Consider the following 27,661-nt stretch of genomic DNA (forward strand, 5'->3'; position numbering starts at 1 on the left):
GCTAATGATAAGGATAGACATAGACAAAGATCTGTTTATTTTTCCAGTTTTCCCATGGTTGGTTGCAGATATGAAAGTTCCAGTTACCCAAGACACTGGCTCGAATCTTCCCTCCAAAACCCTTATTAAATTTTTCATTGCAAACAAAGGGCTAATGTTATAATTACACAAAATACAGTTGAAGTCGGCTTCCTAAACGCTCCAGGAAGTCTCGCGTTGTTACTCTGTGGTGTGGTCGAGTTTTGATTTGTGACGTCAAATCTTTGCCGTAAAGCATTCGTTACGTGTTTTACGGTGGTCGAAAATATAAACACGTGTGCGCGCTTCTACGTCTCTGTGCATAGCTACTCGCATATCCAGTGCTATCAACTGTCCGAATTTAACATTTGCGTTTTTGTAAGTTGACTGTTTTGTTACTTAACAATAAATAGCAGCACATTCTGAAAACGGATTGTGAATTAACTTAAGCAACTTATTAAATCGATTTCACTATTTAGCTAGCTACATACTGGTTACCTTAAGGAACAGCTAGCATAGCCAACTAGCGATTCAAGCGAACTTACCTGATTCTGTGGGGCAGTACATTTAAGCGCAGTTTGTGAAAAGTTAACAATAATGCATCTTACAAGAATTTCGCAATAAATGACTGTGGTACGACTGTCTTAGTCAATTAGCGAGCGTGTCTATATTTGAGTCTATTGTGTTAGTGTTGTTTACATGAGCCAGGCCTGTTGGTGTCTAATGTATTACCATGGCTATGCAGGTACATTCACTGACCTGGTCTAAAAGACAGTTATGATCTATTGGTCTGTATTCTGATTGTAACCCCTCTTTTTCAGAAAACCTTAAAATGGCCAAAAGTCTGCGAAGTAAATGGAAGAGGAAAATGCGTGCGGTTAAGAGAGCAAAAAACGCTCCCAAGGAACTGGCTCGGCTGAAACAAGCCTTGGCCAACGGTGGCACGGGCGAGATCTCCATGAGTGACATGCAGGAAATCGCTACAGTGGTGCCAGCTGACAAGATTAAGGGGAAACTGGATGTAGATATGGAGGGAGGGGAAGTCGATGGTGAGCGCGCCACACAGATGCATGCATGCAGAATAATCATTGTTTTTTATCAATAGTTTTAACACTTTTATTTTTGATTTGCAGATGGAAAGATGGACTTGGAAAGCAAGCGCAGTAAGACAACCCAACTGGATGAGCATGGACAGTACCCCAAATGGATGAGCCAAAGGCAGGCCAAGAAACTGAAAGAAAAACGATTGATAAAGAAATCAGGAGGAAAGGCCAGGAAAAAAAAGAAGGGTATTGCATGGTAACCAAAGGACTTCTAACTTGGCCTGTAACTCACAGGCGCCTTGAACACAACATGAGAATTGTGGACTTAATCTGCTTTGTGTTGAGGTTATGATGAGGCAAAGGATCATCTATATTGTGAAACCCTATTGTCAAGCAGCCCAATTCAGATTTGTATTTTGACAAATGAGATCTTTTGTATTCAGACCTTTTCACAGCTAATTTGATAGAAAGTGTGATGCCTGTCTGAATGCCACCTTCTGTACTCCCATTCTTTTTATGTTGGACACATTATTGCATTGGCATCATTTACTTGAATAAAAGTTGTTTTCTTATTGCTATTGTATCCATAAGAAAATCTTATACATACTTGTCCTTTTATCCCAGTAATGATAAACCATTAGTAACTTTATTCTCCCTGTGGCCTATCCTGTCTTTACAAGAACATGTTTAAAAAAACATCTATATGATAATTTTACTCATGTTGCAGTAAATAAATGTTTCTGTTAAAGAACTTTATTCATTACAATCAGTTTATTTTTTTAAACATTACTTTTTAATGTGGAATTTCCAATGTTATGCTTTGCCAAGTTTGAACATGTCATTCAAGTTACATAATTCTAAGCAATTAAAAGCAAAATATATAATACTTCTATTTTAATAAAAACACATTACACAGCAGAAAGACTTAATATTCCAGATGAAAGTGTATCAGAATATGATTGGACCATTTCGCAATCCGCCATTTTCTAAGAGGAAAGCTCTATGTAAATCCCTGAGCAGTAGGAAGCACAATGATTACCCGTTATATGACTACGGACCACTTATAAATCTATTGACCAGAATACACATGGAAAAGTCTAACTGTACCAGTAAGACAACTGCGCTTATGTTTCTGCTTTGAAGAGACCTACAAGCTTGTGTGTTGGAGACTGTCTAGACAAGCTCACTGGATCAGTCGCACAAATGTGGCAGGGAAGAGGCCGAAACGTCCATGACACTGTCCCTTCCACCAGCCTTCATCTATCATCTCTATGTTGGTGATGACATCATCCGGATAGAAGGAGATCTCATCGTCCGCCTCTGTATGGGTGGAAATGCAGTATGTTGTCCCATACGGTTTGCAAAATTATGTGTACAATGTTAAGAACAGCAAGGGATCTGTAATAACCATCAAAAACACATACCTTTCACATTAACATTGTAAAGATCACATAGTTGCAATAGAGATCTTTTTTCCATGTCAGTGACCATTTTACCTACTTCACAAAACCATCAAGATAAGGCATGGATATTGCCATAGTAATGTTTACAGCGGGTGGGACATCCGACTTCATTTGTTGGTGACCAGGTCAAACCGGCTCATCGGGAGGGATCGGGCAATAATTATCATCCAATGGGGAAATCACATAACTCGTTCCCTTTCAACACAGGCACGTTAATGGCTCTGCTCATACAGCAGCTTCTAAAGTACATACCTCCTTCTCAAGTACATACCTCCTTGGTAGTCATAAATGGCCACTGCCGTCTGACCGCTGGTCAGGTCTTCGTAGTCATTATCCTCAGCTGTAGAGGGGACATTTGAAAGGGTCAGTCTGATGCAACAAAGCAGTGGGTTACCAAAGACCTCTCTTCCACTGTGTGTGGAACACTGACCTGGATCAGGTTGTGGGGCATGTAGAGGTGTTGGTGAAATATCCTCATACTCTCCCTCATCCTCTAGTTCTGGGTCTAATGGGTCCTCCTTAAGGGTCTCTTCTTCAAGCTGGTCAATGTACCGTGGGGGCAAGCAAGGGGGTTGTTCCTCATCTGACTCCTCTTCCTGACACCAGAGAAAAGGAGAGCATGTGAACTGCAGGGGGATTTCAAGAATGTGGAAGTGAAGGGGAGATGACAGTGGTGAATCAGGCATTGACATGTACCTGTGGCGCCGGCTCATCTCTTGGTATCTGAGGCAATGCTCTAGCAGCGGGCAACTGTGGTGGTTGAGGATTCCTGTTGGTGTGTGGGACAGGTGGAGGTGGCTGCTCCTCTTCTTCATCCACCCTGCTGCTCTGCTCCTAAGAGATACACAGCACACAGACTTTTGAGTCTCTGTGTTTATGTGTGTTTGAGTAGAGAAAAGGTGCCATGACAGTACCGCTTCTCTTCTTCTAGCCTCCTCCTGTTCCCTCTTCTCTCTAGCTTGTCTCCTGGCTCTCTCCTCCTCTGCTCGCTTCCTGTTCTCCTCATCTGAAGACCGAGCTAAGTTCTCAAAGCGAGCTTTTAAGTTACCTGCCCCTTCACTGGCTGCGTGGACATACAGGGGTTACAAAAAAAAAGGGTTAAACCTATTTTAAATGTTAAGCATGAAAAATAACAGCACTTTTATAACAAACTAGCTATAAATGCATACTTACAGGCCTCCAATGGCAGTGTCTTTTCATAGGCAGAGGTAGGAGATTCCATGTCAGTGAAGGCCACTGCACTCTACAGAGCACAGATGAATCATCATTTCAAATAACCAATAATCACTATAGCTTGAGTAAGTTTATACAGTTCAATGTAAAATAGGTCAAGGGTTCCTGTCACAATGAGTCTTGAGTCAAGACTCACCTTATCCATGCGGTCTTTCTGGACTCCATAGCGTCCCCCAAAGCCTTTGGCATAATCTAAATGTGAAGGACAAAGGTCAGTTTAACATTAACATAATCCTTGATTTTAACAGATACTATTGTGAGTAACTGACCTTTCTGGGACTCATGTTTCTCTGTCTCCCCCTTGTAGTCGTAACCCAAGGCAGCCTTGTCCACTTTCTCCTTCTCCACCCCAAACTTCCCTCCAAAACCCTTGGAATAGTCTGAAAGAGAGATCAAGAGTTTAGGTAAAAATATAGACAAAAAATCCCTAAATAATCACCACAAAATGTCAAAACACAACAGCAGACACTACTGAACCACTCTTAACATCATGCACCAACAGTTGTCTGCCATCTGTCTAAAAATGATTTAATAATTTTATGTCACCTATGTTATTAGATGATAGGGGGTCAAAAGTCAGGGGGTGAAATAACTAAAACATTCAGTTGTATTACATCTTAAGCTGTTTTCACATGAATTGTTAATAGCTGACATGAAAACGCGTCTACCTGAAAACAACGACGCCTACTGCTGTATGACTCTTACCTTTCTGAGACTGGTGTTTCTCTGTCTCCCCCTTGTAGTCATAACCCAAGGCAGCCTTGTCCACTTTCTCCTTCTCCACCCCAAACTTCCCTCCAAAACCCTTTGAATAGTCTGAAAGAGAGATCAAGAGTTTAGGTAAAACAAACTAAAAACCTCTAAAAATGACCACAAAATATAAATACATAAATACAACAGCAAACAATACTGTACCACTCTTAACAACATGCTCCAACTGTTGTCTGTCTAAAAACAATTTCATCATTTCCTGTCACCTATGTCATTCAATGTTATGGGGTCAAAAGTCAGGGGGTGAAATAACTAAAACATTCAGTTGTATTACATCTTAAGCTGTTTTCACATGAATTGTTAATAGCTGACATGAAAACGCGTCTACCTGAAAACAACGACGCCTAGTGCTGTATGACTCTTACCTTTCTGAGACTGGTGTTTCTCTGTCTCCCCCTTGTAGTCATAACCCAAGGCAGCCTTGTCCACTTTCTCCTTCTCCACCCCAAACTTCCCTCCAAAACCCTTGGAATAGTCTGAAAGATGAAAGCATAGTGAGAAAGACAGCAGGAGTATCAGGGTAGGAAAAGAACATGCAGTCAAATCACAACGTATGGTAAACTGCGGGATTTTCACATGGCTATACCTTTCTGAGACGCATGCTGCTCCACCTCTCCTTTGTATTCGAAACCCATGGCCGACTACCAGACAAGATAAGGAGTGTTCAGTGCCATGACAAACCCTCAACCTCTTTATCAAATGCTCTGATAGCTATATGTTGGTCAGTAAGAGTAGTTCTCACCTTATCCACGCGGTCTTTCTGCACTCCAAATTTCCCCCCGAATCCTCTCTTTGCATCTGTCTGAGATGAGTGCTGCTCAACCTGCGCTACATAGCCATGCCCCATTGCCCCCTGGGTAATGACAGACACAATACTTCTACAAAGGAAACTGTTTAAGCTGGCCACAAATAAACAGCTGTACCCTTTAATATTCATTTTAGGTTGAGTGACAACACCAGTTGAAAGAAGTGGTTAGTTGGAACTATTTCAAATTCAATAAAGAACCTAAAGAATTTTTTTAGTAAAAAGTAACATTGAAAAACTCTTATAGAAACAACACATGGCATGCAGGTAATAAATGGAGTGTTACCTTGTCCATGCGATCCTTCTCCACTCCAAACTTCCCTCCATAACCATATGAGGCCTTGGGAGCCTCTGACAGCTCCTTTTTCTTCACCACCTCATGCTCCTGAGACACTGTCTGTCTCAGCTCCGCTACACTGGAAAGATGCAAGTATCACACACACACAAAGTTCAAACTGTGACAACTTCAGTCCCAGTTTCCATTATCTGCAGCCACTAGGGACACAGAAGGTTTGAGGGTTATCCAAGAGAAGATAACACTAGGGACACAGAAGGTTTGAGGGTTATCCAAGAGAAGATAACACTAGGGACACAGAAGGTTTGAGGGTTATCCAAGAGAAGATAACACTATGGACACAATAGGTTTGAGGGTTATCCAAGAGAAGATAACACTAGTCTGTGGCTAACACTTTGAGTCGATGTCACCATTCCATATTAGGTAAAACTCATTGCCAGACAGCATATACACTGTTTTCACTTCCGTTTCCTGTTCCTACAGAGCCACTTCTGGTTCAACCCTCTCAGCTGAGCCAACCCCCCCCGATAGCTCTCCAAAGACGTAACACACAAACAGATCCATCCTTTAAGTTTTACCATCCATTCAGCAGCCTACATGTACTTGCACACACACAAAATGTTCAAATGTTACCTAATATGTTCTTTTCGACCAGATCCCTCAATGGTCTTGGCACCCCATCTCTGTTCCTGTTCTGACACATCATTCTGAAACACAGAAACAAGTCAGTTTCTTCCATCTTCACCTTAAGAACCTAGTGTCACAACAGACGCAAGGCAGTTACTTAAAGCACAAATAAAAAAATGACATTTCCCTGAAGGAAATATGGATTAGTCACACAATCAACAGGTTAGTGTACTTCTGTAAATACACTGCCTCTATAGGGACCCTCCCTTCCTCAGTCCAAGCAGCTGACCTCAAAGTCTGGGTCAGTCTCCCAGTCATCCCCCTCTGAAGCCACCTTAACGCTCACGTTATGTCCTACAGCTGATTTCCACATCTGGGAAGAGGGAGAGAAACAAAACCATTGATTTTGAAGTCCATGGAGAGACCATCGCTTGCCAGTCCCTGGTGTGGGACAGGTTGAGAAACACTGCTTTAGTGAACACTATGTTTACCTCACGAACAATCACCTGTACTAACTACAAAGACACACGAGTTTCAAGGTAGTCGTTCTTCCTCTTCTGTCAGTGTATAAACTGATGGCTAATAAGTCTGTGGTGGCTTTCTGCTGAAGTCACAAAGAGGAAGTTGAGTTATTTAAGGCGCAACACACTGAGGTTCTGCGCACTCCTTATAAAAGAGCACAAGGTAATCGTAAGTCATTTAACAAAACAAAGTAAGTTTGGGAGGGAGGTAGTGGGAAGTCTTGCAGCAAAGCACAGTTGTCCAGGCTTACTTCAGTGTAATGTCGAATAGCTTAATGATTCCTAATTTTTTTATGTACCAAACAAATGGCACTCACAATTGCAGTCTGTAATTTGTCAGTTTATCAAAAGGTGTTGGTGGGGGTGTTGTCATTTTCGTTTTTATATCAACAAATACGACGGTTTATATGCGTTATCTTGTCAAAGTGTACGAACCCAATTTGGATTTACAGAGGAACTTGGAAAGGCTTGACCTTTTGTTAGCTAATCTTTGAAACAATACTTTCAAATCGGCAACTTCCTGAAATAACACATTTCTAAAGTCATGGTAATTAATACTTCTAAGAAACATATTTTATTTAATTGTAAATAAACGTACGTACCTTTGCGTAGCCAGAGAATTTCGAAAACGGAAATGTTGGTCTTAATATGTTTCAGAATTCACATCCAGCGAGAGCCAGTTCTCTCGCACAAATTGATGATAGAGGAAATTATAATTGCGCGTGGCCGTACAGAAGCTGTCTGGCTACTGTATCGAACCTGGATACAATCTTTTCACAACCATGTTTCCTCATTCGCAACAGAAGCATTCAAAACAAATTATACATATAAAGTTATTTTCCTATAAATATATTTCATTAGAAAAAACAGGGTACTGTGTATTTTACACTGATATTACAAACACAACGCCAGTTATTTTCATCAGCCTACATTGGCCTAATCAGGTGTCATTTGCATTCAAATGTATATATATATATTTTTTTACATTATTTTAACTGGCAATGTTCTATCTATTCCTTCTTGAAAATGGCAGGTACAAATCTAGCCCTCTAGTTCTTTAGGCTGTGGTGAAAGACTAATAACACCATTAGTCATTCTTATCATTGATTCTACTCCCCATGAAACAGTCTAGCCAAAGATGATTAACAGTAGAAGTCCACAGCAGAAAGAAAGTGGGTTACAAGTGAGGCGGGACAACAACAAACAATGACAAGTTATTGAGTAGACATTTTTACCAGCAGTGTTGCATTTACCTTACAGTGTAATAGCTTTTTAAGATGGAGACTATAATTATAGTTCACATTTTAAATGCATGACAAAGAAATAATGCTACATGAGTGCATTCAATTAGTGAAGGACATGATTTGTAAGTTCAGAAAACAAAAATACCAATATGATTATATTTGGAATGGAAAACATTGCTCCAGAATGACAAATCAAGTCAACACAATAAAACCCTCACCTGTACAACAATGGCATACACTGGAAACCGCTTGGATAACCCTCACCAATTACACTCACAAACTGTACACACTCCATACATATCACATGTTCAAACTCTTTCTTAATGAAAAAGAAAGAAAATAAATAACTTGGTGGGAATGTAGTCATAACAGGTCACACAAGTTGATGTCCATTGTGCACATGAACATAAGAGAATGAGAGAGACACAAACTGACCCAAAGAACCCACACCTTCCACCACCCAGATATAAAGTGAAGCTTTGAGTCCTCCAAATCTAAAGGCACCTAAAACACCATTAATAGAACTTGCGTGAATAAAACTAAACACGCTGTGAATCTACCATATCTCTCAAGGTGAATGTAAAGCTGCAAACTATTTATAGAAGGAAAATAGACAAACCTTCCGAGGAAGCGCATTACTGATATTCTTCTACTTTTAATGTGACTGATCATATACAGTACATTAACCAGAACGTATTGAATGATGGCAGTGGGTGTTTCTTACTACCAGTATATCAAAGCTATTCCCTTTCGCTTACAGGCTAAGACACATTTCAGTATGCGTGCTATATCAAAATCCTTTGTGTGTGTGTGTGTGTCTCATTTTGAGACATCCAACTATTCTAAAGTATTGAATGTAACAGTAAAATGACGTGTGTCTGGGCTGCGGGTAGGTCTGTGTCACACTCCCGTTAATCTCTCCCTCACTCCTGTCCCTAGAGGTAGCCCCCCAGGCAGAGCAGAAGCAGCACATGCACAGTGAGCAAGTAGAGGGACACCAGCAGAGGAGTACGTTGGCGGGAGCAGAAGGCCACACGCAGCATCCGCGCCAGCCCAGGGCCACTGCTGCTCCGTATCTGGTAGAGTGACAGAGAGGGAGAGAGAGAGAGAGAGACAAAGAGAGAGACAGAGAGAGAGAGGGGGAAAGATTGACAGAGAAAGAGATTGACAGGGAGAGACAGAGAGAAAGACAAACAGAGAGATGAAGAGACAAAGAGAGAGAGACAGAAGTTCAGACATTACAGGAAGCAGCAGCAGTATTAACACACCATTTCTATTCGACAGTGGAGACTTGACCTTTGTGTACGTAATGTATCCAGTATGAATCAGGGTTCGCCGTTGGTTCTTACCCGGGTGACAGAGCCTCCTGGTGGCTCAATGAGGACGGCTGACTCAGAAGAAGTGAAATGGCCTTTGTGGGCCGACTGCCAATCGCCCTGGTTGATCCTAAAGCAGGTGACAGAGAGAGACACTGAGTAAATAACTCCTGCCAGCACAAACTGTTTTAAACAAATACATCGAAAAAACTACTCTGGACAGAAGCGTCTCTTGCATAACATCTCCATAGAGCCTGCCAGAGTACGAGCGGTGAGCTGACACGTGAGCGAGTCACTACGCCGCCATGCTGTAAGGCGGATGAAGAGGAGGACCTTGGTCATGTGACTCGAAGCTGTGATGATGGCTCTTACCGTTTGAAGCGTTCCTGGGAAGCCATTAGCTGCTGCTCCACCAGCATCCTATATTGCTGCTCCTCATCCAGTCTGACAGAGGTAAACCAAATACACATCAGAATGCTGGGCACGCTTGCGTTACCGTGGGCTATAGAGATAATGTATGTGACTGATAGAGATAATGTATGTCTTTGAGGGGAGGTGTCGTGTGGCTGAGAAGTGGTACCTGTGCTGGAGTTCTTTGAATTCAGCCATGAGGCCCTCACTTTCTGAGGGCCCACTGTGCTGCTGAGGGGCCCCAGGGGCACTGTCCAATTCCCCTGTAACCTGGAGAAGGGCAAATACCAATCATAATTTAATTCCTCTGTGCAATACAGCATAAAACCTCTTTGGAATCATGTTTGGTATGTATTTAGTATGTAGGGATAGGGTTTGACCTTGCTCTTGTCTTCATGCAGTTCCCGGAGCTGCCTCTGGAGGACCATGCAGCGGCTCTCTGACTCATCCAGCCTCTGGCAACTGCCTCGGAACTGGGAGGAGAGATGTTGATTCTCCTCAAAAACCTGCGATAACTGTGGGGAGTTAGGAAGAGCAAGGGACTCAGTAGGCTACACATAAACACACCACAGACAATAACAAATGAAAATAAAAAATATGTTGAAAGAAAATGGGAAAGACAGTTAATAAAGAGCTAGACATCCATTGCTAGCATGTCTTCCATGCAAGCATGCAACGAGACGCTGATGATTGCTAGTGGTCAGACATCTTATAGTAAAACAAGATGGCCATAGGGCCTATAGGTGACATGAAGAGGAGTGGCCTGTATATCTCTACCTGGTTTCTGAGCCCTGTAATCTCTTGCTCTCGCAGCTGCAGCTCATTCAGTGGGCCACTCTCGGATTTAGAATGAAGGACCTGAACTTCAGATGACAAGTCTGTCCCAAGAGGTGCCTGGGTAGAAAGAAAGTGACGAAAAAAGAAAGAATGTACATCTAAAATGTAATGTGTAGACAACACTGTCCAGTATGCACCAAATGTACGCCGCTAATAGTGTACCTTGTAACATCAATGCTGTAGATGATTTTAGCCATCTCACTAATCTCTGGTGAGATTAAGTAGTTAAGACCATATGTCTCTGTCACCTTTCTCTGATAGTGCTCCTCCAGTAGCTTGGGCCTGGAGGTGTTGGCTTCCTGTAACATAGCCCCGAGCCGGCGGACCTCGTGGTCACGAGCTGACAGGGTGGCCAAGGTTTGCTGTTTCAGGAGCTCTGCCTGGGTCTGCCAGTCTATCTGTTCCAGCCTGGAGAGAAAACACACAAACGAACACAAAATACTTCATTTAAATTCACAAGTCAAATTGATATCAAAAGGTTATCAATGCGCAGACACTCAGGGACACATGAAGCAGCTTTCTTTGCCACGTGGCCAGGCTACCCTGAAAACAGCTGAAACAGACCAGTATCCAGTCAGCAGTCTGGCTTTACTCCAGGACAGTCCTGCTGGACATGTACTGTAAGACATACTGTGACAGAGAATAACAAATACCATGGCCACTAGCCATGTCCCACATCCCACATGCCAGGCTCTCTGGAAGCCATACAGTGGTTGAATGGGAAGTCCACGTCTAATACCTGCAGCTCCTTTCATCCTTCCCACAACAACAACAACATCAGGCAGGAAAACATTAACAGCAAAGCAACTTCCTCTGACAGCAGAACCTTAATTAATGCGTGCAGACAGTGAGACCATCTCCCTCACATCAGTAGGGACCTTGCATGAACAGCAACCGTTAACACCAGACTCATGGTATGAAAGAACAGACTGCAGCTTGTAGGGCAGCCACGCAAACACTAGGTCTCACCGGAGCATTTCCAGTTCCTGGTTCTCCCTCTGCCTCAGGTCCTCCAGCTCATTTACCCTGTGCCGCATCTCCTCAGCCCTCCTCCTCTCCTCCTCTAGCTCCTGGCTGAGCCTAGAGACATCTCCTCCCCCGAGTCGAGTGAGCTCCGACTGCTGCCGCTGCATCTGCTCCAACTTTGGGGCGTGAAGAAACAAAGCTTGTGTTACGGCGGCCGTGTTGAATGAAAACACACCAGGGCGTGTAGGCTGTGGTGCCACCAATACTGCGGTTGAGCTAGTAGCTCATCTATTGCGAATGTTTAGAACGTATATAATATCTGGCCATACCAGTCTCTCTCTGTCGTTCTGCAGGGCTGACAGGGCATTCTTCAGTCCCCACACCTCTGAAGAGGACCCTCCAGGGCCGGCCGTGGCTGTTTGTGGACCCCCTGCCTTGCTCATCTCCTCCAGCCGGAGGCTGAGCTCCTGGACCCGGCTGAGGGCCTGGTCCCTGCTGTCCTGCAGCGATGCCATGGCCTGGCCAAAAGCCTGGTTCTGGGCCCGGAGCTGGCCCGCCGCCTCCCTCTCCTCCAGTAGCTTCTGCTCCATGGTCAGCAGGTCGCGGGCCAGCTCGGCCACCCTCTCAGCGGCTGTCTCTGACTCTGTGCGTGTCACCCCTCCCTCCCAGCGGAGCTCTCTCAGCTCCTTGGTCTGAGCCTCGTGGGCCTGCCTCTCCTGAGCCAGGCTGTCCTCTAGGCTTTCCACCTGGGCTCTGGAGGCCTGCAGTTGCTCCCTGAGCTTCTCCACCTCTGCGCCAGGAGCGTCTTTGACTTGCTCACTTAGAATATCACCAGCCTGGCTAAGGCTCTCTCTCTCCACCTCCAGAGCGAAAGCCTCGGGGCCCTCCGGCCTCTGGACCATGGTTGCCAGCTTCTCTCTCTCCTTCTCCAGGCTAGCAATGCGCTCCAGGTGGCTGGCCAGGAGCTGCTTGTGCTGGGAGTCCTTCAGGGTAAGGACCTGGGTCAGGTGGTCCCTGTAGCCGTGCAGCTGGGCGGAAAGCTGGGCCTTCTCTGCATGGAGGTCGTCTCTCTGAATTAACAGGGAGCGCAGCTCTTCCTTCAGACTGTTGTTTTCCCCAGCAGCCTCCTGGATCAGACTGTCTTTATCCATCATTACCTGGAAAACAACATTATATATACCAACAGCTCGTAACACATGGAAGGCATAAAGAACATCTAGAAATTATTGAATTTCTAATATCAGTGTTCTCACTATGTTCTGGTTCAGCTACTCGCTGAGAAGTCATGGGCGAACATAAATCAACAAATTCGTATGAAGGCAAAGTTCAGATAATGTTGTTGCCTTGTCATTAATGCCTCGGTACATAAGAAACATTTAAATTTAAAATCCCTTCAAAAGAGATCTTAAATCTACCTGCAGATGTTTCTCCTCCAGCTGTTTGTACATGCTGAGAACGTGGTCTCTGTCATCCTGCAAAGAGCCCATGGCCTTGGTGAAGGCATCCAGTTTGGCTTTGTTGTGGCTGCTCCCCTCCTCTGCCTTCCGCAGCCTGTCCTCCAGACCCCGCACCTCCTCTCTCCTCTCCTCTAGCTCCCTTTCAGCCTTGCGGGAACTGGCATCGGCCTCCTTCCTGGCCTCCTCTGCAGCCTAGGGAACAAGTATTGAAACATTCATGAGGTAGAGGAAAGGATTTAGACGTTTTCAAGTTGATTAAAACAACCTAACAGACCTGTGTCACAGCCTGCTCCTTCTCCCCCAACAGCTCCACCTCTCTCCTCTCCTTCTCACTCAGCTCTGTCTGCAGGCTCTCCGTCAGGGTCTTTGAGGAGTGTAGGTCTGTCTCCAGTTGCTCCACACTCAGAGCCAGTCTCCTCTCCATTGCTTCCCTCTCCCTCAGCTCTGCCCTTGCCTCACTGGTCTCGCCCTGCAGCTTCTCCACTGCCTCTTCCAAGACCTGGGCTCTGTGACGGAGCCCCTCAGCTTCGCTCTCCAGGGAGGCCAGCAGAGCATGGGCTTTAGATAAGGAGCCTTCTGCCTGGGCTAGGGCCTTCTGAAGCTCCCCCCTCTCCTGCTCCAAGGCAGCCTGGTTCTCACTGGATCTTTTCTGAAACTGCTCCCACTTAAGCTGCCATTGCTCTTCTGCTTTCTGAAGTCTGGATAAAAAATTATAAATCAAACATATTAAATAAGACAGTATAGTGGATCACAAACACAACAGTATACTTCAGTAAAAAAATAATGATACAAAATGTATAAAGAATTATTTTATTATAGCAGCCATTTTTACCTGTCCACTGTAAGCTGTAGCTCCTCTCTCTGAGCAGTCTCTTTCTGCAGTTGTTCAGCTAGATCCCTGGCCCGGGTCTCTGCTTCCTGAACCTCAGCCTCCTTCCCCTGTAAGGTGCTGTTGAAGCGAGTCTCCCACTGCCGAGTCTCATCCAGCACCCGGTCCCTATCGTCCTGCAGGGAGGACATGCAGCGGGAGAAGGCCGCAAGTCGGGCCAGAGACTCATCTAGGCGGGACTGCATCTGCTGGTTCTGTCTCTTAGCGGTGTCAGCCATCTCTTTGGCCTCCCGAGTGGCGTCCTCCTCTCTCTCCCTCTCCCGGTAGGACTCCTCCAGCCTTAGCTCGATCTGCTTTAGCTCGGCTCCTAGCCTGCACCTAACAGAGTCCAGAGTTTGCTCTGCCTCCAATTTCAGCTCACTCTCTCTCTGTAGAGCGGCCTGTTCAAAGGCTCTCTTCTCAGCTTGGGCCTGACTGGCATCCCTCTGGGCCTCAACAAGCTGGGCTTTAAAGCTGGAGAGCTCAGCCTCTGTGTTCTTCAAAGCCTCTGTGACCTTGTCTCTTTCCAGAGATGCTCGTCCCAGCTCTTTGTGGAGCTCATCGCTGCTCAGCTGCAGAGCCTTCCCTTCCCTGGCCATCTCGCTAATCCTTTCCTGGTACTGAATACAGTCCTTTTGCATCTGGCGCACCTCCAGCTGCTTTTCTCTCAACAGCTCCTCCAGCTGTTTTGCCCGGCTCTGGCTGCCCTCTTTCACCCTCTGGGCAGACTTAAGCTGCTGCTCCAGCTCCCTGTGCTTCCCAGACTCGGCCTCCGCTTCTGCCCTCTCTCTTTGGGCCTGCCTTTTGTCCTCCTCCAGCCTAGCTGCCTGGTCCTTCTCGCTCTTAACCAGGGCCTCCAGTTCAGCCTGTTCCTTATGCAGCCTCTCCACCTCCCGCTGCAGTTCTGTGAGGCGCTCTCGGCTGTCTGCTGCATCCTGCTGGTAGCCAGCAATGCTGCCATTCAGCTGGGCCAGCTGGTTCATCAGACGCTCCTCCAGGTCATCCTTCTCTGCCTCCAGTCTGCTGTGGAGCATTTTAAGCTGGGCTTCCTTTTTAGAGCTCTCCACAATAAGACTCTGTTCATTCTCTGTACTCTCCTGTAAGCGCAGCTCCAGAGCAGCTATTCCAGCCTTGAGTTCAGCCTCACATACTTGCCACTGTTCTCTCTCTAACTTTAGTGATTCCTCCATTTCTCTTAGTTTTTCTGAAATTAGCACCTGTTCACTTTGAGGCATCTCCGGCTTCACCAGCTCCTCCCTCAGGGACTGTTCCCTCTCTTTACTCTCCTGAAGGCGCTGCTCCAGAGAGGCCAGCTCAGCAGTGAGTTCAGCCTCGTGCTCCTGTCTCAGTTCTCTTTCTGACTGTAGGGCTGCCTCCGTTTCCCTCAATTTCTCCTCAAGCAATGCAGTCATTTCTGTTCCCATGGTCTCTTTAACTGAGGGCTTTTCATGTGGTGCTACCTCAGACTCCATGGCCTGAGTATGTAGTTCTACGTTCAGGCTGCAGCTCGCAACTGGTTCCTGGGTAGTTTCAGTTATGCCGGCACTAGACTGCTGGGCAATAATAGTTTCCTCCACTACAACATGGGAGCTGGGGGTTGTAACTGATGCTAACTGTTCCCTATTCTCTAACTGTTGAGCTAGTTGCTCCCTTAATTTAAGAGCCTGCTCTTCGAGGGAGTCCCTCTGTGCTGTAGTAGATTTCAAGTCGTCTTTAATAGCCTCAAGCTGCTCTTTGAATCTGTCAAGCTCTCTTTTGAGAGCCTTGTCTTCATTTCCTGTGCCTTTGTTTTCCTCCATCTCACGGAGTCTTTCATTTTCCTCCTCTAAATCCATTATTTTCTGTTGCTTAGTCTTGGCGAACTTCCTCATCTTGTCTTTGACAGTGTCCACTTCTTTCTGGGCCTCCTCTTTCTGCCTTTCAGCCTCTTGACAGGCAGCCTGGTGAGTCCTGACTTTAGCAGCTAGTTCCTTCCTCTCTTGTCTAGCAGCTTCCAGCACACGTCTGACACGCTCTGCCTCATCACTCACATTCTCATAGGACTTCAGCAGTGTCTCATACTCATCCCTCATTCCCTGCATCTTTTCCTCCAATTCTCTGCATGCCTGGACAGCCTCCTCTTTGGCTGTCTCAGCCTCTCTTTTATAGAATTCTTTCTCGGTCTGCATACCCTCCATGGCCAGCTTGAGGCTCTCACAGGATGCGCCGAGGCCCTGATTCTCCACCAAAGTCCGATCAACTTCCTCTATTAGCTTCTCTCTTTCTGCTCTCAGCTTCTCCAGCTCAACTTCTCTAGACTCCATCTTCTGCTGAAGTTCAGTTATGACTTGTTTAGAGGAGGCCAAATCCTCTTTCTGGCTCTTGTTCTCTTTGAGGGCCTCTTTGCGGGAGATGAGGGCAGCTTTGAGCTTCTGCTGAAGCTGCATGATCTTAGCCTCACTGTCCTTCTCTTCCTCCTGCCTGTGGGGTACCTCTGCCTCCAGTCTCTGGCTCTTTTCTTGCTCTACTTTCAGCCCGGCCTGCAGAGAGGCAATCAAGTGGTCTTTCTCAGACACTGTCTCCTGCATGGACTGGAGGAGGGAGCTTTGCTCACTCAGCTGCTGGCTAAGCTCCATGATCTCATTGTTCTTGTTAGTCAGGAACTGTTTGAATTCATCCACCTCTGCCTGCAAGACAGCGATGGAGGATTCAGCAGAGTCTGTGGAGGCTCCCTTGGCAGTAACCTCCATCTCTGCTTTCACAGTCTCTGCATAGGTCTGAGCCTGAAGACACTTCTCCTTCAGAGCCTCCAACTCCTCATAGACATGATCAATCTGGCTTTCTTTCTCTCTGAGGGCCTGCAGCTCTTTGGCCTGCTCTAAGAGCTTACTTTCCTTGAATGACAAGGTATCCTGGCAATCCTGTAGTTGCCTCTCCAGCTCTGTACAAGATGACTTCCAAGCCTGGACCTCGTCTTTCAGAGCGTGTAACGAGGCCTCCATTTCAGCCGAAATTAGTCGAGAGGGTCCCTCCACACAGGGAATAGGTTCATCAGATTGTTGTTGTGCTTCATTCTCAGAGGTAGCAAAATCCACCCAGTCTTCCTGGACCCAGTCCCCTGCAGCTGGCTTCTCCAGCTTCTCTCCAGCTTTGGTCTCCAGCTCTGCATGTTCTTTTTTCTCGACTCTATCGTCTTTCTGTGTCTGCAGTTCTTCAAGCTCTCTCAATCTATTCACCAGCCCATCTCGCTCCCCAGCCTGCTCATTTAAACGTTCCAACAGCCCATTGTACTCCTCCTTCTGCTGCTTCAGCTGTTCGCGGTAGTGCCTGTCCTTCTCTTTGGCCTTACGGATGGTGTCTTTGCGAAAGTCCTGGGCATCCTGGAGTTTTTTTTGCAGTGTTTCACAGTCTGACTCCAGTGAGGACACGTGGGACTGCAATCTGGCGAGTTCATTTGAGGTGTCAGCCTCTACAGTCTGCTCAGCTACCTCCGTCAGCCTTCGGTTAATAGCAAGTGTCTCAGCCAGAAGCTGATCCTGCTGGCTGATTTTATGTTCCAAAACCTCCATGGCCTCTTCTTTGGACCTCAGGATGTGTCTGAAATCTTCAGGAATAATCTCAGAGCTCAAAACCTCTTGTTTTCTTTCTTTTTCTAAATCCAATACACTTGCAGAGTCTTCTGCTGTCATGTTCCCTTCTTTTTCTTTAGTTTGATCTGCCCCTTTCTCAAACTCTGCAACTTTTTTCATTAGCTCTTTGCGCTGCAACAGGGCTGCTTGCAACCTTTTTTTAATGGCAGCTACTTGGTTTGTCAGATCCTCTTTGTCCTTTCTTAAGCTAGTGAGTTCTTCAGCTTCCTCTACATTTCTTTCCCCTATTATGTCCTCCTTCTCTCCAGCTTTCTCAAGCACAAATATCTTTTCCTTCAGTTTCTGGACCTCAGTGCTCACCAGGAACTTCTCCTCACTTGCCTGGACCAGTTTGGCAGACATGCCTTCACTCAGCTCCATCATCTCCTGCTCCTTCAGGGTGATGAACTGCTGCAGCTTGCTAATCTCAGTGTCCCTTTCAGACAGTAAAGCTTTGTCTATATCCTTATCCTTGGAAAACTCAAGCAGGCTAGCCTCCATGTCCTGGAGTTTCTGTTCAAGCTCGGAAGAGTTCATCTCCCTGTCTTCCAATTGGGCACTCAGCATCCTGGCCTGGCCCTCCTGCTCAGAGAGACAGTGCTTAGCCTGCTCCAGGTCTGCCTGCAGGGCTTGGATCTTTTGCTCTTTTGAGCTGCTTTCTGTCTGCAGGCTAGCTAGCTGCTCCTCTAGGAGACGCATCTCCCTGCTCTGCCTCTCCACCTCAAATCCACTGTGCTGGGCCTCTGTGTATATCTCTGACCTGGCTGACTGGAGCTCTTCCTCATATGTCTGGGCCCGGGACTCTGCCTCATCTTTGGCAGCTGCTAGTATCCGAATATCCTCCTCCAGCCTTTGGGTTTTCTCCTGTGATTCTGAGGCAGCCTTTCTCAGACTCAGGAGCTCAGCCATGAGCTCACCGTACCTCATGTCCAGGTCATCAGCCTGGGCCTGCGGAAACACGTTTCCAGTGGTGGAATCAGAGTCAAAGTGAGCTGACCCCTGCTGGCTGAGGTGCACCTGTACAGTCTCACTGATGATGACCGATGAGGACTCCACTTGTACTGTGGACGTTACCGTTTCAGAGCCATTCTCCTCCCAGGACTGCAGCTGGATCTGACCAAAGTCCTGCACCACGGAGGGCCACTGCTGACCTTCATCTTGGTTGAGAGCCTCTAGGAGGGTCCAGCTGCTGTGAGCCACTTCAGAGTCACTGCTAGTGACCATCTCATCAGAGGAGGCCCCCTTAGATTCTTCGGTAGAGTCAGACTGTGGTTGGACGAGCTCTGGGCTGCTTTCGTTATCAGCAGAGATAGACAGAATGGAGCTGTCCTCTCCCACCAGGGTGGTGTCCTCCTCCCGGGTGTCTTCCAGCAGGTCTGGCAGCACTAAAGGACATTCACTGGCGGCGATGGCGGTCTCCTCACTCTGGTCTACATTTGGATCAGTGCCTATATTTGATGAGTCATTGCAGCTCTGCTCTTCAGCCAGTGCAAAACGCTCTCGCAAGGAAGCCAATTCATTGTCTTTCTCCAGTAAAAGCTGTTCCAGAGCCAATATCCGGTCTGGGAAAAACAGTAAAAAGAAAAAGTAATAGCCACATTATATTAAAATAACTACTCAATTGAATGACCATATGGGAAACGCTGCAGTAAAAAACTCAAGTAATAATACGTTTCATTCTATTATTTTTATGTATTATAAATACAAATAAACTAGTTCTAGTGTAACCTCCTAGTAGTTCACGACAGGGCCTAGATATTAGTTTCTTTCAAGATTGAATTGAAAATAATTCATCCATTTACATGTGTATTGACATAGTACCAACATATTGTGTTGACCAAACCCTAAGCCAGTCTTTCAGCTTTAGTCAGGCTGAGCAAAATGGGTTAGACCTTTAACCACAAGAGCGTCACTATGCCCTGCCTCAGTTGTTAGCTGTGCCGGTGACAGCACACAGTGTCCAAGCCGATGCAAATAATTCAGTGGAGGGTTGTGCTTGTAGGATGTATGACTAGTCAAAGTCCTACTGGCTGGCTTTCAGATTCAGAGAATTAAACACCACGCAGTACTTTAAAACAAGTCTTCTCACCTTTTTCAGAATCACACACACCCTCAACAGATGGGTTATTCGCATGCTGGGCCAGTGACTCACCATCAGCCTAGGAGGGAAAGTCAAACGCCCGAGTTATTTACTATATAACATACAGTTTCTATTGTCTACACACAGTTCTATTGGACTACATTAAACATTGAGTTGGGTGTTACCCAGCTGGTAGGTAGTTAGACAATACAGTAGTGCTTATTGCCCAGGGTGTGAAGGTCAGCACGAGGCACAAAAAGGGATCTGTGAAAAGGGGATTAGGATTTCTCCTGACCCAAATGGCAGGAGGACATTCTGCCTCAGCATTAACTCCAGTCACCCATCCTCAGACTGTCCCCCCTGATAGCCTAGTTCCTGACAGACATGTCCAGTGGTCAGAGCAGTGACTATTGGACATGCGACCAGTCAGAGTGCCCCACATGAATAAGCATGTCTAACACTCACTCTGCTGACTGGGCAGTCCTCACAGCCAAAGAAATACCAGGACACTAGTAGATCATAATAGATCAGACTATGATGTACACACCTACAGCACAGAGGCCTAAAGGGATTGATGCTTTCTACTGTGACTCTGCACAGTCAACAATTCAATTTCGAAAGACAACTGGCCTAAAACACAAACATAATTACATTGAATAAAATGACACCGTGAGAAATCATTGTGACAAATAGGGTCAGAGTAGCATCAGTCTTGGTTCACATGGGGATTAGTTGACTCATCCTCAGTGCAATCCCAACAAGCTGAAGTTGCACTTGTCAGGGGAAATACAAAGATAGCCTGTGATGCGATTTTAGCTTTTGGGGTTAAGAAGGCAACACATCCTCCAAACCATTCCTCCACATCAACTGAATTTGCTAAACAGTGAAAAAATACTAACCTCCCCATTGTAGTTTTACTCCTTGTCACAACCCAGTACACAAGCTTGTTACATAGGTTTAAGTTGCAACAAAATACCTTAATTACACTGTACCAGAAATAGATGTAAATTGTAAGCATCAGTGTAAAACCAAATGTGAACAACATCAGGGAATCTAGCAATCGGATACCACAAAGAGAATCTGTCTTTTCAGGTTAATGGATAACACAACAATATAAGCTCCCATGGTATATTTTCATTGTTTCTTTTCAGGTTAGTGAATGACTCAAAACAAGCTAACAGCATCGACTCCTTAAATAAATGTAGTAGTCATAACCACCCCTGATCATTCTTTCTGTTTGAAGGCTCACTTCACTCACCATTCCAATTTGCTGCTCCAACTGTTGTATCCTGGCAACTGCCTTATTGCCTTCTGAGGTGCTCCTATCCAGTTGTTCTGAAAGATTAACAATACAGTGAACATGGAATAAATACACTGCAAGAAAGCCATCTGTTGGACAGTTATGAATCAGATTTTCAAAAACACTGAACAAAATAGAAATGCCTCATATAAAGTGTTGGTCCCTTTTTTTACACAAAAATATTATATCTCCAATATAAAGTCCCAATGATTATGGCCTGAATACATTTATTTCAATGGACTCAATTCCTTATGTAAACTGTAGAATATCTGAAAATGTAATATACTGTGCTTCTATTTGTATTCAGTGTAAACAAAATTTATTTAATGAACCTTGCAAAGTCTCCATGACTTGGGTGACCTGCACACAGCGCTCCTCGCTCACACTCTGCTCCACCTTCAACCTCTCCAGGTGGGCCTGCAGTGTAGCCAAGCACAGGGCCGGGTCAGTGGGCACAGGGTCCTCCTCTGTACCCTCATCAAGCAGAGAACGAAGGCCTGTCAACAGCTCAGCCAAGGCCTTTCCTGTCCTCTGGCTTTCTCCATGCTCCTCTCTTATCAAAGTCAGCTCCTTCTCCAACCTAGCCACTTCTTCTTGGCTGGCCACCTTCTCCCATTCTGTAGTGGCCAACTCCAGTTTTGCTGTTAACTCCTCCATCTGGGCGTCTCTGTCCCGCTCGGAGGCCTCCAGGCTGGCAGTCAGGGCCACTCTGTCCCGCTCGGAGGCCTCCAGGCTGGCAGTCAGGGCCACTCTGTCCTGCTCGGAGACCTCCAGGCTGGCAGTCAGGGCCACTCTGTCCCGCTCGGAGACCTCCAGGCTGGCAGTCAGGGCCACTCTGTCCCGCTCGGAGACCTCCAGGCTGGCAGTCAGGGCCACTCTGTCCCGCTCTGAGGCCTCCAGGCTGGCAGTCAGGGCCACTGTGTCCCGCTCGGAGGCCTCCAGGCTGGCAGTCAGGGCCACTCTGTCCCGCTCGGAGACCTCCAGGCTGGCAGTCAGGGCCACTCTGTCCCGCTCGGAGGCCTCCAAGCTGGTAGTTAGGCCCGCTCTGTCCCTCTCTGAAGCTTCCAGGTTAGCTTGGAGGGTCACCAGCTCTGCTTCTGCCTGGCTGGAGCGCTCGGTCCACTGCTGCCTGTCCACCTCCCTCTGCCTGCTAGCATCAGCCAGCTGCTCCTCCATCTGACGGAACTGAGCAGTAAGTATCTGTAAGGGAGAAGACCGGGATTGGGCATAAGGAGTAGCTTAACTGGACCAGTACCACCAGACATTGACATTCAAGTCAAGAGAAGGATGTCCAACCGTTTTAAAATAAACATGCTCGGCTCTGGATTACACCTCGGTTCATACACAATGATTACCCTGTTATTGATTTTATGATTTGTAAACATTTCAGCAGTATTAAATGGTCACTTTTTGAATTGGACTAAACAATAAACACTCACTGAAATAAAAAAATATTTCTTCTCTTGTGATGCAAGCGTCAAGACTGTTAAATCCCACTCTAAGCTTTAGCACTCCTAGAGATGCATCTAATATACAAGGTATTCTAGTGATCCCATGTATTTCAGGCATTAACAGATTGTGATTGCTCTTTAGAAACCTTCCCATACTGATAACAATAACGGGAGATAAATAACCACCACTAATGTACAAAAGAGTGACACGAGCCAAATGAAAGTGATCATCCAGAGACGTTTAGACGACAAGTGGACTTTGTAGGAAAGAATAGTTGTAAAACAGTCCCCCAGGTGGCTATGTCTTGCCTGTCGCTTGTATTAATCAAGCAGGGATTTGGCATTTAGACAAGAAATCCGTGCTGGCCTGTCAGTAATGTGCTCGTACCTGTTTCTGCTGGTCGGCATTGTTCAGTTCCTCCTGTAGCATCTCTAGGACCTGGGAGCGTGATCGCATGGCTTCCTCCTGCTCCTCACAGCGCCGCTGGGCTACGCGCAAAGCCTAGTGAAACACACACGCATAAACAAACACTAAGGCTCATCCAGAGCGACTTACAGTTAGAGCAGACGTTTTAAGAAGCTAAATGGAACAACCACGCAACCCAGTATAGAGTCCTTTCCAATCAATTCATCAGTTATGGAGTGAGTCAAGCGCGTACCTGCTGTAGCTCAATGTCGTTCTGGATCTGCCCTGTGACCCTCAGCAGCTCCTCCTCATGCTGTTGGATCTGTTCCTGGAAACGCACATCCTTCTCCCAGACCACCGCCTGGAGCACACGGACCTAACGGGACAACAACACATCCCTCAGCCAGTGACCAGAACCTTCTCCTCGACAGAACGACATCCAAACAAACTGTTCATAGAAACTGGAAAGAACAAAACCAAAATGGACACCTGCTCTGTGTGCGCCGCCTCCTTTTCATGCAGGACCTTTTCGGACATCTGGAGGCGCTCCTCTAGGATCGTAGCGGAGGACTCCGCCTCCCTTAATTTCCGCTTCAGTTCTTGGAGTTCCTCCTCCACAACAGACACTGAGCTGGTGAATGAGCTGTCCGGAGAGCTCTTTGGGAAATAGATCAAATGAATGTAACAGATCAGACAATGTAGCCTAGCATAGATCACACTGGCATTAGGAATATCAGCATAATGGATAATAATACCAGCTAAACAAGCATATCAGAACCATGCTGATAGGACTTACTGCTGCTCCCTCCTGCCCCTTGAGGTCAGCAATTTGTTTGGTCAGAGAAGCCATCTTGGCTTTGGCCTGCAACTTAAGTTTAGTGAAACGGGCCTCAGCGGTCTCCTTCTCACTCTGTACACAAAAAAACAACAACACAGCATTCAAACTTGTATCCCAGCAACCACAACATTGTCTGGGTATAATCACTGACCACAACCATCTTATTTGACAAGCAGCACATCAGCAATTCATGTTTTGAGAACCACACCCACACAGGACTGAAAAATAAATCATGTACAACTACTGTACTCATGTCTCACATACATACAAATACAACCACAAACACACACACTTTAAAAAGTGAAAACACACGCAGGCCTACAAAACCAAACACACAGACTTAGAGGCCTTACCTTGAGTTGTGTTTCCAGAGTGGCCAGCTGGCTGTCTTTTACTCTGACCACCTCCTTGAGCTGCACAGTCAACTGCTCCAGATGCGCCAGCCTTTCCAGGGTATCCTCCTCCGCCCGCGACCCATACTCCTCAGAGGCCCCAGGGGGCTCTCCAGGGGGGAGCTGGGGAACCAACATGTCCTGCTGCAGGGCCACAGGGAGAAAATACAGGAGAACATAAAGAACCAGCCGTGGTTAACATCAAAACAGGACAAGTGTTTATTGAGCATCACAAAGAGGTGGTGTGTGGATCTAGGATCAGATTCGTCAAGTGAATGAGAGTTCAAGGTTCAAGCCTTGCCCACTTTAAAATACACCTGCAATTATTTTAGAGTTACATTTTGATTTTTCAAAAGAAATTCTCCTTTAGAAATGTTATGACTGGACATACAGTATCTCACAAAAGTGAGTACACCCCTCACATTTTTGTCAATATTTGATTATATCTTTTCATGTGACACTGAAGAAATGACACTTTGCTACAATGTGAAGTGGTGAGTGTACAGCTTGTATAACAGTGTACATTTGCGGTCCCCTCAAAATAACACAACACACAGACATTAATGTCTAAACCGCTGGCATCAAAAGTGAGTACACCCCTAGGTGAAAATGTCCAAATTGGGCCCAAAGTGTCAATATTTTGTGTAGCCACCATCATTTTCCAGCACTGCCTTAACCCCCTTTGGCATGGAGTTCACCAGAGCTTCACAGTACCTATTTTTGTGACAGTACCTTAGAGACAGCTATAGGGTCAATTAATGTTAATTAATTTAATAATGCCTATATATAAAAAATACAAAACATATGGGAATTAGATATATCTACAGTTTAGAAATATAACAAATGCATTCATCCTGAGCTACTTACAGGAGCAATAAGGGTTAAGTGCCTTGCTTAAGCACACCCCAACAGATTTTTGATAATTAAAATAGAAGCCCCCCCCCCCCTACTCTGACGCTATAAACACAAGCACAGGACCACATACATTTCACATACTCTAAACCAAAGAGGAGTTAAAGGAGGCTCTCTTACCTGGGGGTCTCCATCTGGGGGTTCATCCCCAGAGAGCTCCTGCAGGACATTGTTAAGGCCCTGGGACAGCCGGCTGAACATGTAGCGAGACTGGTAGAACAAAAACAGCAGTATCAGACTTTTATCTGGACTAGTGGGACCTGTGTCAAGATCCGACAAAAGGGTATTTCAATGATTGCCAGAATCTGTTTGTGCGCAACGGTAGGCATGTTTGGCATGGCAATTTTATTCGAAATTGGCAGGAGAGAAGAAACTGGTTGGCACCCTGTGTCAGGCTATTTCAAACGGTCCTACAATGGATTTTAAAAGTCATACATGAGGGGGTTAATACGGAGTATTACAATAAATAATTTTTTGGAAAGTCGATCATCCCTTATGCAAATAATGGCATTATCAGTGGTGTTATTATTTAGTGACCCAGTTCTGGAATAAAACATCTGCTGGTGGAGCGGGCACCAAGATTCGAGTAACGCCGGACAGGACCGAGTACCGCCGAACAATACGGTCATTCGACTGCGGCTGCGTCACTACGTCTCGACCGCTCTACTCGTCCAGAACAGCAAAGATTATTTGGATATATAGCTAGATGGATGGCTTACATTCTGAGCAATTTGACAATGCTGTCTACAATAATAGTAAGAGTATTTAATGCATATACATCGGAATTACTATGCTATATGGCTTGCGCTTGTGTAAAAACAACACAGCTTACTATCTCGGAGACTTAGCTAACGAAGAGTTGGCTTTTTTGTCTCGTAAACAAGCAGCTAGCTGGCTAACAAGGATAACTGCCTAAAATGCATCTTCTTGCCTTGTTTTTTGCTGCGCGTGGCAGCTGTTCTATAATGCAACTCTGGGAAATTAGGTGCTGATAGTTTAAAGAACGAGGGACTAACCTGTGTTATTGCTTCTCAGATACCTGTTTCTGCCTTTTATTTGATAAATCTCTTCAGCTGGATTTCTGAACATAGCCACATCACCAAAGATCCCGGAAACAAAACTTGCAGAACAGCGATTGGCCAAAATGGCCAGTGGGAGGAATATTCTACTCTGCGCGACAGAAAGGGGCGTTCTGTAAATTGCAGGACTGTTTTCATTTTTTCCTGAGTACTTCGAAGGAACATGGACATTTAAAAAAAAAAAAAATACTTATCAGATAATGTTTTTTATACAACTCTAAATACTTGATTACGTTTTTATTTGAAACCACACACCAGCATTTAGGATGGGGGGCTATCATGACCCACGGGTCAATATGATCATCAACCACTGTAGACAATTGGGACGCGGCCTCCTTCTCCTTGCACACTACACCACAGTGTTTGTGGCCTTTGTGAGTCGTTCTGTGAGCTGGTGTGTGCAGGTGGTGAAATGGACCACAATGTTTGCACAGTACACTGCTTCTGTTTTTGACTCAATCTACAGACACCTGCATTGGTGGCATCGAAGGAGGGGTGGAGGGGTTTCCAAGCAGATCTGCCCCAGTCCTGACAGAGAATCAGGGTGACCAGAAAGAACTGACTTGTCTTGTTAAACCCGGGGAAGTCTAAGGATTGTTTAGGGTTAACATAAAACCCTAGTGGCCTGCTCCAGGCATTATAGATGCTTGCTTATCTTTGGGAAAGTACAACAGCTGAAAGGTTGGAATAGTAGAAGTAGAATCGAAGGCACCTTACTGAAGTCATTCAATTTTATCTTTTTAAGTTTTTAACATAGTGTAGTGTCATATGTTATTTTTTTTAAAGATGATCTCCAATCTTTGTATTATTTCAACCACTCCTTTTGAAAGTAATACTTTTGTGTACTACGTTACCAAATTGTGTACTGAATGTTGTGCAGTTTGTATGATGTTTTATATATGCTACAGATGTTATTAATTAGTTGTGTTTACAATCCTGGAGTGAATATTTCATTCTGATTATTGGTTGCATGTACCTGTATATTCTTGGTATTTGCATGTTACATGTTTGAATGTTGCATCATTTTGTTGAGCTGAATGAAACATTTAATCTGACTAATTCAGATATAGCATTATTAATGAGTACCGACTTGGGCCAACTTGAACTGACATTCTGACACCTCTGGTCTCTAAGCCCTCCCACCCATACCAGGAGTCAACACGTACGCAAAGCTCTCAAAGGTGGAACAATCTTCCCCGAACATCAGGACAGTGGAATCCCTACCTTAACATTTGAAAAATGTTTTTCCATGAACACTGACTGTGCTGAGGAAAACATACAGTACTTACTAGGACTGTGATATCTGGTTGTCTCTCCTAGCTAGCATTAATTGTTAGTCTCTCTGAATAAAACAAAATGTTGTATTAATATGAACAAATCTCAATAAACTGAACTTAACAGTGATTCTTTACTATTTCCAGTCAAATGCTAAAGATACATCTTTATGACAAATACAGCCTTACAAAAGAGGATTTTAAGAAATTTGAAGTAATTTATTTCAACAGATGAACTACAAATGCAGAAAATTCCAGAATATTGGCAATCCATATAGGACAGACAGTACTGACAAATTCAGCCCAATAACTGTCCAAAAGATTAGTGGAAATTGCAGTTTCTGTTAGAAACTAGCAGTTTAATCTGTAAGTGCTATGTGTTAAATGACCTTTATCTGTGAATAATCTTTAAATCAAGTGCAAACACTTGGAGGATGAACTTTCTC

At 45.3% G+C, this 27,661-nt stretch overlaps 3 protein-coding genes across 3 annotated transcripts; 1 reads left to right on the top strand and 2 right to left on the bottom strand.

Annotated features, from left to right (window-relative positions):
* The first annotated feature begins 318 nt into the window (after positions 1-318).
* On the top strand, positions 319-1,975 carry llph (LLP homolog, long-term synaptic facilitation factor). Its single transcript, NM_001304057.1, is given in 3 exon segments — positions 319-396; positions 840-1,067; positions 1,152-1,975. Coding segments are annotated over 2 exon segments (387 nt in total). The 5' UTR covers positions 319-396; positions 840-850; the 3' UTR covers positions 1,322-1,975.
* hcls1 (hematopoietic cell-specific Lyn substrate 1) lies at positions 1,851-7,537 on the bottom strand. The gene is made up of 16 exons (XM_034290211.1): positions 7,379-7,537; positions 6,545-6,628; positions 6,262-6,335; positions 5,620-5,749; positions 5,271-5,381; positions 5,115-5,169; positions 4,894-5,004; positions 4,463-4,573; positions 4,027-4,137; positions 3,894-3,949; positions 3,698-3,767; positions 3,439-3,587; positions 3,221-3,358; positions 2,955-3,120; positions 2,796-2,864; positions 1,851-2,381 (listed from the first exon to the last, which is right to left on the bottom strand). The coding sequence occupies exons 2-16, from the start codon at positions 6,626-6,628 to the stop codon at positions 2,245-2,247; spliced, it is 1,572 nt and encodes a 523-aa protein (XP_034146102.1). The 5' UTR covers positions 7,379-7,537; the 3' UTR covers positions 1,851-2,244.
* Positions 7,538-7,983: 446 nt separating this feature from the next.
* On the bottom strand, positions 7,984-25,967 carry golgb1 (golgin B1). Its single transcript, XM_013140165.4, has 22 exons — positions 25,879-25,967; positions 24,983-25,072; positions 23,912-24,094; positions 23,517-23,630; positions 23,210-23,377; positions 22,974-23,096; positions 22,703-22,816; positions 21,196-22,063; positions 20,822-20,898; positions 19,573-19,642; positions 13,840-19,045; positions 13,282-13,705; positions 12,966-13,199; positions 11,880-12,707; positions 11,554-11,726; positions 10,833-10,992; positions 10,525-10,641; positions 10,128-10,262; positions 9,917-10,017; positions 9,709-9,780; positions 9,370-9,466; positions 7,984-9,096 (listed from the first exon to the last, which is right to left on the bottom strand). The coding sequence occupies exons 2-22, from the start codon at positions 25,061-25,063 to the stop codon at positions 8,956-8,958; spliced, it is 9,486 nt and encodes a 3,161-aa protein (XP_012995619.3). The 5' UTR covers positions 25,064-25,072; positions 25,879-25,967; the 3' UTR covers positions 7,984-8,955.
* Positions 25,968-27,661: the final 1,694 nt, after the last annotated feature.

Source organism: Esox lucius, chromosome 23 (genome assembly GCF_011004845.1).
Source record: "Esox lucius isolate fEsoLuc1 chromosome 23, fEsoLuc1.pri, whole genome shotgun sequence".
NCBI lineage: Eukaryota > Metazoa > Chordata > Actinopteri > Esociformes > Esocidae > Esox > Esox lucius.